The sequence below is a fragment of the Xenopus laevis genome, chromosome 5L (assembly GCF_017654675.1).
Source record: "Xenopus laevis strain J_2021 chromosome 5L, Xenopus_laevis_v10.1, whole genome shotgun sequence".
NCBI classification, from domain to species: Eukaryota; Metazoa; Chordata; class Amphibia; order Anura; family Pipidae; genus Xenopus; species Xenopus laevis.
Genome location: NC_054379.1, coordinates 104071623 through 104089936, shown reverse-complemented (window position 1 = coordinate 104089936; position 18314 = coordinate 104071623). Strand labels below are relative to the sequence as shown.

Genomic DNA, 18314 nt, shown 5'->3' with positions numbered 1-18314 from the left:
AAAACAAAGAAAAGAAAAAGTAGGTTTATTTATTCTGCAAAGTAAACTGTAGCAAAACAACAGAGCCAAGTGGAATAGTTCCCATGTGTGCATCAAGACTGCATAGTAGATAACACTTTAGCTGCCAGAAACAGATAAGTGACACATGAAAACCACAAATCATATCGCTGCACCTCAGGCATCAAAATGACACACGTGTAAAAGGCTGAGTGAAATCTTCACATCTTACATAGTGAGCAGCTTAATCAGTTTCAAAAGGAAAATGGGCTCAGTAGACAGGTTTCTGGGTGATTATATTTTTTGGATACCACTTACACTTATTTGGCATCGGGTTGTCCTGTCCTGCAATTTAAAATTTGATCTAGAGCAGTGGTCCCCAACCAGTAGCTCGCGAGCAACATGTTGCTCTCCAACCCCTTGGATGTTGCTCTCAGGGTCCTTAAAGCAGGTGCTTATTTTTGAATTCCAGGCTTGGAAGCAAGTTTTAATTGCATAAAAACGGAGTATAGTGCAAAGTAGAGACTCCTGTAGGCTACCAGTCCACATAGGGGCTACCAAATAGCCAATCACAGCCCTTATTTTGCACCCCAAGGGACTTTTTTATGCTTGTGTTGCTCCCCAACTCTTTTTACATTTGAATGTGGCTCACACGTAAAAAAGGTTGGGGACCCCTGATCTAGAGTGACCTCCACAACTGCCCTCAAGCATCGACAGATAGCGAGAGTTACAGTTCAGCAATCAGGCCATGACGACAAATACGTTTATCCACAATTAGAGATGAAAACAAAACAACTTTGTATTTAGTCTATGTTGTTTTTTTTTTTCTTTTATTTCTCTCTTTATTTTGCCCTGGGTTACACATTGCTATGCGGTTGCTAAGGGCACTAACCCAAGCAATTACAAACTTGTTAAAATCCAATTTCATTAAAAAAAAATTATTTTTTTCTCTCTTATGCCTTATTTTCTCATTTTGAAATCATATAAAGTAAAATCAACCACATATAATGTAATAACGTAATTTTAATGAGCTGTGCCATTTAACGCTGTTGCTACAGGGTATAGTACATAGTAAAGTACATAGTAAAATCCATAGAAGGCTCACTTACCTGGGCATCTTGCTGAGCCTGAATTTCTTCATCAGGTGAATCTTCTATAAGAACTTTGCTCTTGTTCAGTTTCCACATTTCAGCAGAGGCACAAGTCCCACTCCCTGTGAGATGATGAGAGGCTGATTAATGGAATTAGAGCTGCAGGGACACAAATGACTGCTTTCTGCTTGTAGTTAAACTTTATCACACAGGCACAAGAGACTGCTCAGTGACTCCATCCTGGATACAAGAGATCTCCCAGCTCCTACTCAACTCCTGCTACAACTGATCATTGTGGGGAGGGAGCAACGAGAGGAGGAGGAGGAGGGGGAGCTCCAGGCAAAGGAGGGAGATGGGGGGATCTAAGGGGAGGTGAAAATACAGGGGAGGGAGGGACAGAGCTGCAAAGAAAAACAGGAGAGAAACAGGTAATGGGATGTTAAATGAGGAATGACTAGAGAAGCCTTGGGAAAGAAATAAGTCCCCAGTCCCCACACTACGTGCTCAGGCTGTTGTGAACTACAAATCCCATCCCCGTGAGGGTTAAGGGCCTCACATTAATAACAGTCGGGGGATTACGCGGTGAACAGAGAACAGAATGGAAGCAATAAATTGAGCGTGCAAGCGAAGAGCAGCGATTGGCTGTTCAGAGAATGACGTCGCGCGTGCATCAATTGGGAATGAGGCCGTGAGAAGAGCAAGGGGCGGGGCTGAAGGCGACGAGAGAGAAGTGTGGGAGCTGCTTTAGTTTACTTGCTTATTGGGAATTTTTGGGATCCTTGCGACGGGAGGCAGCAGGAGATAAGATAGATCGTGATAATGTGGGTGTTGTGAAGCGAAGAGAAGCCCCTATGCTATACACAGAGTAGAACTAGAGCATCCAGTCCTGCATGTGTGTAGTATGTGGGACAGTCACATAGCTAACAACTGAGTGCGATTAGTGATTTGGCTCTTTTGTATGTGCGTCCAAACAACTAATATGCGTCACAGGCATTCCAGCTTGGTTACTGTGGGATTACTTGAAGGAGGCAAGCGCCACCATGATGTGTTGTCACCTGCTCACTCTTAAGGTAGCCATACACGGGCCGATAAAAGCTGCAGACAGACCGACTCGGCAGCTTATTGGCCCGTGTATGGGGGCTCCCAACGGGCTTCCCCAATCGAGATCTGGATCGGATGGGACTAAAAATCCCGCCGGATCGCGGCCACATCTGTTCGGTTGATGCGGCCGCGATCCGACCGCCCGTTCCTTAGGATCCGATCGTTCAGCCCTAGGGCCCACAATCGGATCAGCCCGATATTGCCCACCTCAAGGTGGGCATATCGGAGAGAGATCCGCTCGTTTTGAGACCGCCAAACGAGCGGAGCTCTCCGTGTATGGCCACCGTTACACACATGGGGCAATAGATTATCAGCAGAGCTCAGTGGGTTTAGGCCTCATAAAATGGGGTAAATGTGGCCTGTAAGCCTCAACAATCATTTGGCTATGGAGCATTAGATTCACTTTACAAAAAAAATAACAAAAGGATCAGGGGATATTCTCCCTAAAATGATCTTTTAGGGGGAAATTTATTAAAAGTCGTTAAAGAGAGAGTTCACCTTTATGTTAGTTTTTTGTACGTTACCAGAATGGCCTTTTAGCAACCTTTTAATTGCTCTTTTTAGTTTTAGAATTATTTGCCTTTAAAATTGTATATGGATGAGGGTCACTGATCCCCCAAAACCTGTTGTGTTGACAACACTTGAAGCTCCCAAATTGGAGAGCTTCTATCTTAGAATATTACTGTCTTCGTTATACTAAAAGTTTATCTTGAAGGAGACCTATAGGATAAGTGAAACCCGCCTAATATTGTAGGCGATAATGAATATGGAGCTGGGTTAGGGTTGCCACATCACCCCATTAAAACCAAACACACATGGAATCCACAACCTGCATGGCTAATTAGCAATTTATTTAGATACATGCAGCAGACTGAACTCATTTACATGCAGCCATGCATCATGCTTCTAAAGGTGGCCATAGACGTGCAGATTACCTGCAATAACGGGCAAATGATTGGTGCCCTTTCCTGACCTGCCACTAACCATTCAGATAAAATAGAGCAGCAAAGAAAACAAACCAGCCGATGTCCTGCCCGTCACAGCAATCATGTGAAAGTAAGCCCGACAAATTCTACTGGGAAGCTCACCGCTATATCGTCAGATCGGCAATACATGCAGAGATATTATCGTCAGCCGACAGAAATCTTTTAACCTGGCCGATCGTCCAAATGACCGATCTCCAAGGGACGAAAAATGTCGGGACTCTCCATGCATGGCCGAAAATCATACGAATTAAGGATTCATATGATCGGATCTTTGCGTCTATGGCTCACTTTGGGTCAGGGCACACACTCAGATTCAGGGAGTTTAGTCGCCCGGCGATAAATTGTGGGGAGATTAGTCACCCTGAAGAAGAGGAGATTTGTCGCCGGGCGACTAATCTCCCCGAATCTGAGTGTGTGCCCTGACCCTAAATGAATTGTTAATTAGAAAGGCTGTGAATTCCATATGGGCTTGGTTTTAAAGGGGGAGGTGGCAACCTTAAGCTCTGTGTACTTTCAGCTAAAAAGAAATATCTTTAAAAATGGTGCCTTAATTGGAGCTCCGCATCTACAGTCGCTGTTCAAATGAGAGGTGGGTGTGTCCTAACAGTCCCTGCCAAAATCATAGTAGGAGGGAAGTAGCCAATCGCAACCCTGCATTCAGACAAGCAAAGACAGGTTTCAGTTACCTATCAGGTCATCCTAGCTGCTGATTGGTTCCTATCTGTCATTGTGGTGTGTGCTGCCACATGCCCTGCACAGCCTGGGAAAGGAGGCAGCAAGAAGAAAAGATGGGTGAGACTAGAGGGGTTTTTACAGCAATTTTCAATAAATTGGCCCGAAACACTACTTTTCTCAAAACTTTCCTTCTATATTTAAAATAGTGTAATTCACTGGCACATTCTTGTTTTTCACACAATGGGCCAGTTTCATTTCAGAGAAAAAGTTAGCTCATGGTTTATCACATGAAAAGTCATGGATGAGATTTAATTCACGGTTCCAGTTTTTCCCATACACTTCATTAGAGTTTTCACATGATTAACTGTGAGAAGTTTTTCTGAATTGAATTGCATCTCAAATTGAATCTCATCCATGACTTTTTATATGATAAACCCTTTTCTCACTGAATTGAGTCTGGCTCATTATGTTTCGTTTAAGGTGAACTGGACCTTTAACAGTAAAAATATGCGCATTTTGAACAATTATTTCTTTGCCATAGGAATTTACCTTTGAATGTATTTAAATATAAGTTCTGAAAGCCTGTCAGCAGAACAAAGATTGTTAATTTTTTAGTTTGTTCCAGCGCACAGTGTATATGCCACCTACAAACAGGTCTTAAAAGATTTATCAAGGGTCGAATTGAAAATCTGCAAAACAATTCGGATTTCAAGCTATTTTTGTGTACTTTTACTAGGGAATAGTCCAAATTTGAATCAAAATTTAAAAAAAGTTGAATATCAAAATTTATCATGTATTGTCTCTTTAAAAATTCGACCATCTAAAACCTGCCTAATTGCTGTTTTAGCCTATGGGGGACCTCCTAGAACCTATTTGGAGTCAATTGGTGGACTTTGAAAAATCAAAGTGTTTTTTGGGAAAAACTTTGAATCGAATACCATCGAATGTGCTATTCCTTAGATTAATACGATTCAAATTTGAACGAAATGGACCTATTCGGCCAAAAAAAATAACCAACCATTTCGGTTGGTCTTTTTGAATTCGAATTTTGAATTTTTTTCAATTTGAAATTCGACCCTTCATAAATATTCCCCTTTTTCTTAATGGTAACTATTAATCAAGGCAGCAAATAACCATCTTGCATTTCAAAGACGTATACTAAATCAGTCCTACTTAGTAGTAATCTTTAACCTAAAGGGGGTTATTTACTAAAATCCGATTTCTTTCTCATTTTCTTAATAAAGAAAGCTTGACCAAACTGCCATACATGATTTTGCCTTATTTATCATTAAAATAATAATAAATCAGATCGGGGAAAAACTCGATAAAATTGAGAGAAAAGCGAAATCGTATGAATTTTTTGGACTTTTCTGCGGAATCATTTGATTTTTTTGGGTTATTGCCGGAAAACCCTGATTTTTTTATTATCAAACCAGCGCAAACCACAGTATCTTCAAATTGAGATAGGGACATCTCTCATTGACTTATGCATGACCTCAACAGGCTTGAGATGGAGGATTTACCTGAGTTTTCGCTAACCCTTTCAAGTCCATCTCCAGCTATGTAAACCTGCTCACTAGAAGAAACTATTATGTGTTAGAACAGTATTAGTCAATTACAGCGGCCAAATCACATTAAATAACAATAAATCAACTTTAAAATTAAGAAAAGAAAGAATCAGGTAATTTATAAAAAACAAAAAATACACACATTATCACCTAAAATGGGAGGTAATTTTTTTTCCCTATTTTATCAATGCAATATTGTGTGAATTATGTACAAAATCAAACTTTTAATAAATAACTTTTTCAGGAAATGAGATGCCTTCTAAACTATTGCTGTTTATGAACTAGCACTTGCAGCATCCGAAAGCAATACTACTAGTCCAGCAACAGCCTTCAGTGGAAGACCCCTTGTCTAAACAGTCTGCTTGAAATGTCTGGGATAATAGGAGAAATGATGAGGACCAGTTCATGAATAGTAACTGCTATTAGTGCTAACACTAAAAATCTGAGGGCAATTAAGAAGGAACCTGCATCACAATACACACACTCAGAATTCTCATACGTATTGACCAACCTGCCATTTTGTGTGTAATGTGTATATAACAGCAGCACTGATCCGTGTGGGAGCCATTGTTTTTGATGGTTACAGATTATGCACAAAATAATGATATAGACTAGTAAAGTCTGTAATGACAAAGACTAGGACAGTCTGTATCTATCTGAGGAGCATGACAAGGAGGCCACTATGAACAGAGAGCAGGACAAGTCTGCCCCCTTGTTACAAAGATATTCGAGAAAAAGATAAGTTGTGGGCCAGAAAAAGTGAGACTGTTATATGGAGGGACAACAAAATACACAGTGCAGATTAAATAACCTATGCATGTACATATACAGTATTTTGCAGAAGTACAGTGGGATTGAGGCCACAGTGATTTACAGCTTGGAAACATCTGTTCAATGAGAGCTTGACTGAATTTACTGACCCTGATTACTCTATTGTTGAGAAGATTAAATTTTAAACAAGGTTTATGATCAGTGTTGTATTTAGATCCAGTGCCACCCTAGGCACCAGAACTAACTGCTCCCCAGTTTGAGGAAGTGACGTCACACGAATGGATACTGTGGTTACTTTGGGCTGGTAGAGAAGCCCAAAACATGCAGCTTGGAAATACAAAATCAATTGTTTTGAACAAGGGATCTCTCTCACAGGGTAGCAGAAATGTGCTAATCATGGTTGTATAATGTTCCTTAAATTTAAAGGGCATCTGTTGGGCTAATAGAGCACTCACCCCCGTTAGGACAGTACATGCATGCAAAATAACTTGTGTAGCATAAGACAGTTTACACAAGCAACTCATTTATGAAAAAGCTAAAACAGTCCATGCAAACAGGAAATGCAAAGATCAATAAAACAGTTCTTAGAAATACCTGTAGCTGGTACCTGAGGTAAAACTATTCATTAAAATAAAGGAGTAGCACAAAACAGTTCCTACATGGTGTAGTTACTGGCTATGGCATCATACTGCAGCCGCTCTGGCATTTGCCAGAATTCACAGATTGCCAGTCTGGCACTGAATGAAGATAACACCTAACCCCTTTATTGTAAGCCCTTGTGAACAGGGCCCTCTGATCCTATTTTTATTCTGTGAACCTTGTTTCTTATACAGTATGTTAATTGAAAGCACTTGTTGGTTCTATATAAATCAATAATGATGATAAACAGAGGTCAAAAGCCATTCAGAGGTCAAATAGAATGATAACTTTGCTTACAGAAGATAGGACTGTCCATGTCCATTTGCAATTGCTGGTCAGCCAGATATAATCTATAAATGTATATTAATACTGTACTATTTGCTTGAAGTATTTGTCATATGTTCATAACCCACTGTGGCGTGAAGCTATAGTAATTCCAGGTGTATAGTGATAATTGTACCACACTGTGAGTAAAATACACTCCCTCTGAATTATTGTGACTAAGGGGTCTATACACACACACACACAAATAAACAAATTTTGTTCAAAAATGTATCATGGCCTGAAACCAAAAGTCTGCCCTACTGTCTTTGTTGCAATTGTACCTCCTTTCATGCGTAAAGTATACAGTACCAACAGACAAAAGAATCAATTCCTAATTTCCTTCCTGGCTTTTATCTCCCAGCCCCATCTGTTTTATCTAAAGCACAGGATAACTTCCCTTCTCTGGGAGGAGAGAGGCACAGCGAGCTGAATAAATCTCTACGCTTATTGCCTATAGCTCTCAGGAAACAGTGTGTGTTTAAAACTTGTAGCCTAAAATAACCAATTGGCAGTTTGCTTAAGAAAACTTGTCATGAACAGGATTGCAGGACAATGGAAGCCTTGAGATTCAATTGATCCACAGTCTGCCTCCACTTCCTACTAAAAGAGAATGATGTGGTCACAAAGTGTTTGACTGATGTAAATGTTTTAAAGGCTGTGGATAAGGAAGAGGTCAGTAAACACAATAATTTCCAGATTTTAGCTGTTGGAAGCTAGAAAGCTTGTGTATATGTGAATGCTGGGATTTAAATAAGGGAAAGAACCAAAACAAAGGATGTTTGTGGGACAGTAAAACTGTGTACTGTCTCTTCCATATCCTGTACCGCATGTTTTTTTTAGTGTAAAGGTACAACTTCTAACAGTTGTCTCCTAAAATGTGTGAATTTATTTAGTCGCAAATCCTGGAGAAAGGATGCAGTGCCCCCGGGTCATAGACATAGCTTGGGAATTATCTGGGAAGTGTAGCCCGCTTATAGCTATAATAATAAGTCAAATCAACTGGACTTGCTGTATTTTTCTTTTTTCTTGAATATCTTTTGCTAGTCATCTGATGGGCTTTCTCAATTCAGGTATATTTCTGGTTATATACCCTAGAATCTTACTCCAATTAGCATAATCTGTTTAGTAAAAACTCATGGAGAAAATCTCCTCTCCCATGGGCTATTGTACAAAGCACCTTAAATACCTGCTCGCCCGCATCCATTGGAATCTCTACTTGTGTAAAGTTGCAGAAAAAAGCATTATCGTGCGTGTAAAGTTTTGCATGCAGTGGATCCAATGGAGCAGGTATTTTCAGGTGCCTTATCACCCGCAGGAGAAGAGACTTCCTGCAGTTGTTAAATCTTTCAGGACCCTTAAACAGATTATGTTTTTTATAAATGACTCAATGGTGTTCATTAGCTGAAAAAAGCCAATTACTGATTGGTTGCTATGTCCATGGGCAAATTTGCCTAGTGTTTATGGATGAGCTCCAATGTCCAATGTCCAATTTAATAGTTTCTCACTTGGATAACATAACAAACCATCATGCAACAAATTTTGATGGCTTTTATGCTGTGATTGGCTACAGGCTGGCTCTAGACCCTATCCATGCAGATCATAAAAATAATTATAAAAGATATCCACACCCAAGTAAGAGGTGCCAGACATTCTTTTAACATTACAGACACATTAACTGACTATAACTCTAGAGTAGCTGAAGCAACAGTTCCATATTTTAATGGGGGGCCCTGGCGCAATGTTTTCTTTTTTTTTTTTTTGTATGGGGCCCTGTAATTTCTAATGGTGGCCCTCATCATACTAAATTTTAACTTAAAGGTGAACAACTTCTTTAATATGACATAAACTTTTTCACATATGAGTAACGATGAGTGATATTCCTGCAGTGAGCACCAGCCATTTTGTTTTTTTGTGTGTTACCTCCATAAATGTTATTGTCTTAAAGGAACAGTAACACCAACAAATTTAAGTGTTTTAATGTAATTCAAATATAATGTACTGTTCCCCTACTCTGCTAAAAGTTATGTATCTGCTTCAGAAAGACTACTACAGTTTATAAAAACAAGCTGCTGTGTAGCCATGGGGGCAGCCATTCAAGGCACAGGTTACACAGCAGATAACAGATGAACTCTGGAGGATACCATTGTATTACATTACAGAGTCTGTCATCTGCAAAGTAGCCTGTGCCTTTCTCCCCTTTCAGCTTGAATGGCTGCCCCCATGCTACACAGCAACTTGTTTATATAAACTATAGATGAGTTTCTGAAGCAAACACATAACTTTTAAAAGAGTAGGGCAACAGTACATTATATTTGAATTACTTTAAAACACTTTTTTGCTGTTTCTATTTCTTGTGATAACATGGGTGTGGTTTAAAAAAGGGAGTGGCCAACACTGGCTTCCATTATTGGCGACGGTCGCCGACGCAAAGACACGGACGCGAGCGCCTGAGACGGACGTGACATCAGCACGGCGACGCCGGCGGAATGACGCCAGTTGGCGCCAAATTGACATTATTTAAACCTGGTTCTGATTGAGATGCATTGCCTGGTTATTAGGTTATCTAACTGAAACCCTAGCATCTCTTCTCTTGTGATTTCTTGTTGTTGACCTTCGCCTGTTCCCGGATTACGATTTCTGCTGCCTGTCTCGACCCTTCGGCCTGTCTCTCCGTTTACGAACCTTGCTGCCTGCCTTTTGACCTCGGACCTCCTGACCACGACTCTGCCTAATCCTCTTGTACCTTTGCTATCGTCTCATTGGCTACTCTCCACAACCCTGCTCCCTGTTCCACTCCAGGTGGGTAGCGGTTGTGTGAGGCGCTTGTGGGTTCACTATCTACGGCTCAAGCTCCTTCTACGACTGGATTATACTGGTAAGTTTGAAAGTATAACCGGGCCAGATGGATCCAGCTGAGGGAGCGTCTCCATTTGCCGTTTTGACCCAGCAGCTGTCCTCCCTTACGCAAGCAGTTCGGAAGTTGCAAAGTGGCTATTCACAGTTGCAGGAGCATATCAGAGCTCATCCGCCAGCTGTCCTTCCTTCCACGGCTGCTCCTCCTCCAGCTCCTACGGAGGTTCAGGTGATCACCTCGGAAATCTCCGAACCTAAAGTTGCCTTTCCGGAAAAGTTCGCTGGGGATCGGAAGGTGTTCCGGAACTTCAGGAGCAATTGTAAGCTATTATTTTCTCTTAAACCCCACACGTATCCCACTGAGCAAATCCGGGTTGGGGTCATCATTTCTTTTCTCACGGGCGAACCACAGACCTGGGCGTTCCGCCTCATGGATCGCCAAAGTCCTGTACTAACCACGGTGGATTCCTTTTTTGACGCAATGGCGGTTATCTTCGACGATCCTCACAGAGCCACCACTGCTGAGGCTGCCCTGTGCGCTCTGAAGCAAGGGGACCGTCCTGCGGAAGATTATACGCTGGAATTCCGGCAATGGGCGGATGATACGGAGTGGAACCCAGCTGCTTTAAAAAATCAGTTCCGTTTTGGACTTTCTTCTGAGCTAAAGAATGAGTTAGCTCGTACGGGCATCCCTGATAGCTTGGAAGATCTCATCCTCATCTCCATACGACTAGATCGAAGGCTCAGGGAACGCCGGGAAGAAGAAAAGGCTGAGAAAGCAGGTCTTCTTCCTCAGACTTGGTTGTTACCGTCCGCTCCTCCTCCTGTCCGAATGCCCTCCATAAGTTCTCCGGTTGCTTCTTCGTCCACCTTCAACGTGGCTCCAGAGCCCATGCAGATTGGTGCTATCAGGTCTGCATTAACACCTGAGGAGCGCATTAGACGTCGCAGACTTAACCTCTGCCTCTATTGCGGACAAGCTGGTCATCTGCTTCGTGGTTGCCCGACCCGTCCAACGGGTAAGAGGATTTTTGAAAAACACTTTTCTGGGTGTCATGTTCCTGTGCCTCTCCTGACTATCTCTTTGTCCTTACAGTGGGGAGACAAGAGGGTCGAACTCCAAGCAATCCTTGACTCTGGGGCAAGCGGTTGTTTCTTGGACAATAGAGTGGCATTACAATTCCAGATCCCGCTCCAGTCTAAGAAGAACTCTATAGCCCTTCGTGTGGCAGATGGTTCTCTGATTACTTCTGGCCCTGTGGTGCAAGAGACTATCTCACTTTTCGTTTTGTTAAATAAAGGGCATGCTGAATTCATGAATTTCGATGTGGTTTCTTCTCCTTTGTTCCCTATCATCCTGGGATTACCGTGGTTGCAGAAACACAATCCGTCTATCAACTGGGCTACTGGTGAAGTAACTTTTCTTTCTAACTTTTGTCGTTCCCAATGCATCCTCCCTTCTAATGGTGTGTGCTCCTTATCTCCTGTCTCCGAGACCCAAAATCTTCTTCCTCAGGCATATTGGGAATTTTTGGACGTCTTCAATAAAAAAGGGGCCGACAGGTTACCTCCTCATCGTATTTATGATTGTCCTATTAACCTTCTTCCAGGGGCTCAAATTCCTTTTGGACGAGTGTATCCATTATCTGAGTCTGAACTTTCGGAGCTTCGTTCTTATTTGGATGAAAATTTGGCTAAAGGATTCATTAGGCAGTCTTCTCCGGCAGGAGCTGGAATTTTCTTCGTTGAAAAGAAGGATCATTCTTTAAGGCCGTGTATTGACTACCGGGATCTGAACAAAATTACAGTCAAGAATCGGTACCCACTTCCTCTCATTCCAGAACTTTTCCAACGCCTGGCTGAGGCTAAAATTCTTTCCAAATTGGATCTTCGGGGTGCATATAACCTAGTCAGAATAAGGGAAGGGGATGAATGGAAGACGGCCTTTCGCACTCGTTACGGACATTTTGAATATTTGGTCATGCCCTTTGGTCTTTGTAACGCCCCTGCAACATTTCAGCACTTCGTTAATGATGTCTTCAGGGACTTTCTTGATATTTTCGTCATTATTTATTTAGATGACATTCTCATTTTTTCTAATTCTTTGGAAGAGCACAGGTTACATTTGAAGAAGGTCCTGACTCGCCTACGCACTCATCAGCTTTATGCCAAGATCGAAAAATGTGTGTTTGAACAAACTTCTGTAGATTTTTTGGGTTTCTTCATTTCTCCTTAGGGAATTCAGATGGACTCCAGGAAGATTTCTGCAATTCTTGATTGGCCGATTCCATCATCTAAAAAAGCTGTCCAACGTTTCATCGGTTTTGCAAATTTTTACAGGAAATTTATTAAGAACTTTTCTCAAGTCATTCTTCCAATCACTGAGCTGACTCGTAGTAATCAAAAGTTTTGTTGGTCATCTCAGGCTCAGGGGCTTTTGAGAAACTGAAGAAACTTTTCACTTCTGGTCCAATTCTTCACCATCCAGATGTTTCTCTTCCTTTCACCTTGGAAGTTGATGCCTCGGAACTCGCAGTGGGTGCTGTCCTGTCACAGAGAACTGGGGTTCAAGACGATCTTCATCCTGTTGCTTTTTTTTCCCGTAAATTGGCCAAAAGCGAGTGTAACTATGATGTAGCTGACCGTGAATTACTTGCTATTAAGCTGGCGCTGGAAGAGTGGAGGTATCATCTTGAAGGATCTAAACATCCGATTCTTATCTTTACAGATCATAGAAATCTGGAGTATCTACGCTCTGCTAAAAGGTTGAGACCTAGACAAGCAAGGTGGGCTTTGTTCTTCATGCGATTTAATTTTCATCTTACTTATCGACCTGGGTCAAAGAATGTTAAGGCAGATGCCTTATCTCGAATGTTCTCTCCTGAAGATGAGGTTCCTCTGGTTCCTGAGACGATTTTAAGCTCTGATAATTTCCTCTTGTTGCAGTCTACTTTGGTAGATGGAATTAAAGATGCATCTTTAAATGTTTCTGAATCGTCACTTGTTCCCAAGGATGGGTTTCTTCTTCATCTAGGCAAGATTTTTGTTCCTGAACAAATGCGTCTAGAGGTCCTTAAGAACATTCATGACTCCAAGCTGGCGGGTCATCCAGGTGTCAAAAAGACTATCATTCTGGCCAAGAGATTGTTTTGGTGGCCTGGGATGGCTAAAGACTGTTTTCAGTTTGTCTCATCATGTGAGGTTTGCACCAGATCCAAGGACTCTCATTCTAGACCTATTGGCCTTGGTCTTCCAGATGAGGTGGTGTCCGATCGAGGTCCACAGTTCACATCGCAGTTTTGGAAATCTTTGTGTGGAGCACTCAAGATTTCGGTGTCCCTGTCTTCCGCTTTTCATCCCCAATCCAATGGCCAGACCGAGGGAACCAACCAGACCCTGGAGCAGTATTTAAGATGTTATTCCTCGTACCTCCAAGATGACTGGGTTAATCTGCTTCCTCTTGCGGAGTTCGCTTACAACAATGCTCATCATTCCTCCATCCGACAGTCCCCTTTCTTCGCAAACTATGGTCTTCATCCAGTCACCTTTCCCTCTGCCATTGTTTCTGATATTTTGGTTCCTGCAGTTAAGGACCGATTAACTTTCTTATCTAATAATTTTCAGAAACTTCAAGAGAACATGAAGTGGGCTCAACAAGGTTTCAAAGCATATGCTGATCGAGGACGAAGAGGGGATCCAAAATTCAAGGTGGGTGACCTGGTGTGGCTGTCAACTGTTAACCTCAAGCTTTCCTGTCCCAGTAGGAAGTTGGGTCAACGTTTCTTGGGCCCTTTTCCCATCATTCGTCAAATCAATGCTGTGGCGTTCCAGCTTAAACTTCCAGCATCCTGGCACATTCATCCAGTGTTTCATACAGCACTTTTGAAACCGGCCTCAACGTTTTGATTTCCTGGACGTACGGCTCCTCCTCCGCTTCCTGTCGTGGTGGATGGTCAGGAAGAATTCGAGGTTGAAGAGATCTTGGATTCCAGGTTGAGAGGTAAACGTCTTCAGTACCTAGTTAAGTGGAAAGGCTTTGGTCCGGAAGAGAATTTGTGGGAACCAGTGTCTAACATTCACGCTTCTGATTTGTTGGAAAAATTCCATGGAACCTATCCTGGTAAACCTTCTGGTGGTCGCGTCCTGAGGCCGCTCCTTGATGGGGGGCAATGTGAGGATTCGGGTCTGCGTTCTTGCCGGCGCGGGCGCGTTAGTGCGCATCGGCACATGACGCTGGCGAAGGTCGCGGGCGCGGAGGCGCCGGCGACGGTCGCCGACGCAAAGACGCGGACGAGAGCGCCTGAGACGGATGTGACGTCAGCACGGCGACGCCGGCGGAATGACGCCAGTTGGCGCCAAATTTACATTATTTAAACCTGGTTCTGATTGAGATGCATTGCCTGGTTATTAGGTTATCTAACTGAAACCCTAGCATCTCTTCTCTTGTGATTTCCTGTTGTTGACCTTCGCCTGTTCCCGGATTACGATTTCTGCTGCCTGTCTCGACCCTTCGGCCTGTCTCTCCGTTTACGAACCTTGCTGCCTGCCTTTTGACCTCGGACCTCCTGACCACGACTCTGCCTAATCCTCTTGTACCTTTGCTATCATCTCATTGTCTACTCTCCACAACCCTGCTCCCTGTTCCACTCCAGGTGGGTAGCGGTTGTGTGAGGCGCTTGTGGGTTCACTATCTACGGCTCAAGCTCCTTCTACGACTGGATTATACTGGTAAGCTTGACACCCAGGTCCCCAGCATTCTGGATAACAGGTCCCATACCTGTACCATTCTTGGTTAGAATTTTATGTGATATGCTGTTTACATAGTGATTGTGCAGTTGATTTTAATTTTAATGAATGCTTTTCCCCCATAAATTATAACTACAAGGACAGGGTCACCTAGAAAATTATCAAATATTGAAGGGGCTGTTTTATAAAAGTTAATTACAGGAATTTTACAGGATAATACAAATCCTACTTGCCAGTCAAGCTTATTATACAGTTCAAACACTATGAAAAGTGTTGATCAGACTCAATATTTATTATTGACCAAGAATGAATGGTATTGGTTGCTGAATCCCCTAGAAGGCTATGGTCAATGATAAATGTTTTTAGATCAACATTGATAGTATAATGAAAGAGGTCCCCAAATGGTTTCATGACCATATAAAGGAATGAGCCAGTGGAATTCCTGTGTAGTAATGCATGCAATAACATGACTAAAGGGCTAATTTACAAAGTACAGGGCAGAGTTCAAAGTGCAAAAATATGTTCATGTGTGTGCATTTGGTCGCAAGTTTTTTGATAATGAGCAACTCTGTACCTCTTAGTGCTTGGGGCAAGGGCATAAGTAACTCCTTTAATGTATCTATTAGCAAGACATAACCTTCACATATTTGCTTGCCAGAAGTCAAATGGGTCAGTTCTCTTAATTTAGTGTTACATTTCATCCTGCTGTATCCCAACCTGGTCACAATATACAGGTAATTAGTACAGTACTACAGTACATCCTTGCAAAAGTTTCTCACAGTCATTATGCAAAATTTAATTTTTTCCTTAAAAAGCACAAATATGAGGGCTCATCCTTATTACAGTTTTCATTTATTAAAAGACAAAATTATTTTTTTTTGGGGAGAATTAGTGTTAGTTGGCCATACACAGGGAGATCCGCTCATTTGGTGATGTCGCCAAATGAGCGGATCTCTCCCCAATATGCCCACATTCGGCCATATTGGGCTGATATCAGAATGCAGGTAATATAGAGGTCGGATCGCAGGACCGCATCCATGAACAGATGCGGCCACAATCCAGCGGGATTTTTTTACCCTGCCTGATCGACATCTGCCTGACTTTCGGCCAGATATCGATCGGGGCCCCCGCCTCTGTTTGTCGGCAGCTTTTATCGGCCCATGTATGGGGGCCTTAACATGTTTGGCACCCTAAGTAGTTTATAGAGTATAGTCTTTATGTTAGTACATTAGTGTGTGGGCAATCACCTCATGCTAAAATGGAACTCATTTGATGACTAAGAAATCCCTAAATTCATATCACTCAAATAACAAAGGGTGACTTAGCCCCTCTGAAATGTCAAGCCTCACTGCAACAATAAGTAATAGGATAATCCCCCTTTTATGCACGCAGTACAATGTGCAGTATATATAATCTCATTTTCACATGTTCTTCACATATCTGTTGAGAAGCCTTGACCAGCCAGCATTGCCTGCACAAGGCATTAAGAAGCATCTGAAGTCCAGGTGTGCGCAGGTTTATTGTTTTAAAAGCCCGCAGGCTATACTTGAATACTGTCTGCTGACTGGGTTGCTTGTCTGGTTTGTTTAATGGAAATTTACAAAGGGAGTGTGCAAAATAATCAACAAATGGCTTCTCAAAGAAATCCTTTTCAGAGACTCACCTTATTACCCTTTGACAAATTTGCCATATTTTCTATAACATTGATAGAGAATCACATGGTTGGTTATAGCAGTTTCACTGTGTCTATTGGTTGTTCAGGAGTATGTTAGTGCTGCAGTTTCTATATAGCAGTCAGTAGGGGTACAGGTGCCTTGTGGGATGGAACCTTTTTAATGGCCTACCTGGAGAGGGCATGTCTCCCTTTTCTGCTACAGCCTGATGTCCACTGAATACTTATACATATGGGAGTTGATTAACAAGGATAGAGAAGTTGGTTTCTTGTGAAGGAAGTGGAAGATCATTATGGCTTTTGTGACATTTGCATTGTACTTGAGTTTTTAGTCATTAAGAAGGTTATACAAGAATATTAATATAGCAACATAGGAAGAGGATAATTTGAATTAAGCTTTTGAAGTTAAATGGCAGGGATTTTCAGCATCCACAGCAGAACAATAAACCTTGCAAAAATGAAGAATAATGACTTACTTTAATTCAGATGCAGCCTTTTTTTCTTCCTAGCAAATACTGCACCTTTATCCTAGATAAGAATGCAAAATCCTCGGTGCAGCCCTTCCAGTCTCAGGCATGTACAGTACAAGGAAGGAAACACATGCTGGTTCCCACAGTATTCCACCCCCTTCCCCAGATTCAGGAGGGCGGCATGTTTCAGAGATAGACCGCAATAGTGATAATAATTAATTCATACCATGAAAAGCACTGTACTGTATGTATGGAGACAATTGGCTGTATCAGATGTGCTACAGCTCAGCTCCTCCTTCAGCTACAAGGCAGACTGCAATATCATGCTTTACAGTTCTTTGCAAGTGAGGATCTGCAGAGGCCTGTTCCACCGAGCAGCCCTAATATAAGTCCTAGAAAGGAGGTTACATACAATCTGATAAGCACTTCCTCTCAACCCACTTACAAAGACAAACAGAACACTGAATATAGTCTGCTCTACCCTGGGAAACGGCACAGATGTTTTAATGACTTTGTAAACACTATAGAAAGCCTGGCTTCTGGTCTTCCTCTTGTAAACTAAAACGCCCAGAATCCTCAGCCAGGCAACTGAAATACCGGCTAAAAGAGAAAACTATTCCAGTTAAATAGTTAAAACTCATTGTATTTTTTTTTTTTAAACTGTAGCTGTTTTACTAACAATAAGCAAAACGGTCCATTGCAGTAATCCATAAAATACAATTTTGTAAACTGTAATTTTGTTTGTCAATTTAAATATACCAAGGAGAAGAACATAGGGCTCATTTACTATGGTAAGTGCAAGTGGGGAGCACTAATGCTACAAAATGCTTTATGTTACTTATATGCTTTTTGTATTACTTATCTATCTCTTCAGACACTCTCTTACTAATTTAGACCACTGCCTAGTAGCTAGAGTAAGTGGGACACTAAATTGAAATTGCGAACTGGAGAGCTGCAGAAAAAATCTTAAAAAAACAGAATAAAGCATTCGTTACAAATTGGCTTAACTCTCTAATATATTCAGAGTTAAATTCAAGATGGACCTCTTTTTTGTGTCTTACATTTAAAACAAAATCATGGCTTGACATGAAAAACAGAACACTTAACTGTAGTCTGCTCTACCCTGGGAAACGGCACATATGTTTCAATGATTTCTGGTCTTCCACTTGCAAACTAAAACTCCCAGAATCCTCAGCCAAGCAATTGAAATAACAGCTATAAAGGAAAACAATGCCAGCAAGCATTTTATAACTTCTAGTAACATTTGAGAAAACACCCTGGTATTGTTTTAACATTGCAGACTGAAGCCAAGACAGTATTATTTTCACTTTATGATTGCTATACATGTTTGCAATCTTTTATCCCTCTAACCAGATCCATTGTGTCTAATTTAAATGAACAATTCTTCATTTTTGACAGGC

General features: G+C 41.7%; 1 protein-coding gene across 5 annotated transcripts in view; it reads right to left on the bottom strand.

Moving 5' to 3' along the window:
- tdrp.L (testis development related protein L homeolog) overlaps window positions 1–17074 on the bottom strand; it is a 69735-nt gene extending 52661 nt beyond the window's left edge. Inside the window, exons 1-2 of one of the 5 annotated variants that reach the window (XM_041562283.1) lie at window positions 16900–17074; window positions 1107–1210 (exon numbers count right to left, since the gene is read on the bottom strand). In XM_041562283.1, the coding sequence (XP_041418217.1) occupies window positions 1107–1184 (78 nt within the window). In that variant the 5' untranslated portion in view covers window positions 1185–1210; window positions 16900–17074. 5 annotated transcript variants of the gene reach the window in all.
- Between the last annotated feature and the right edge of the window lie 1240 nt (window positions 17075–18314).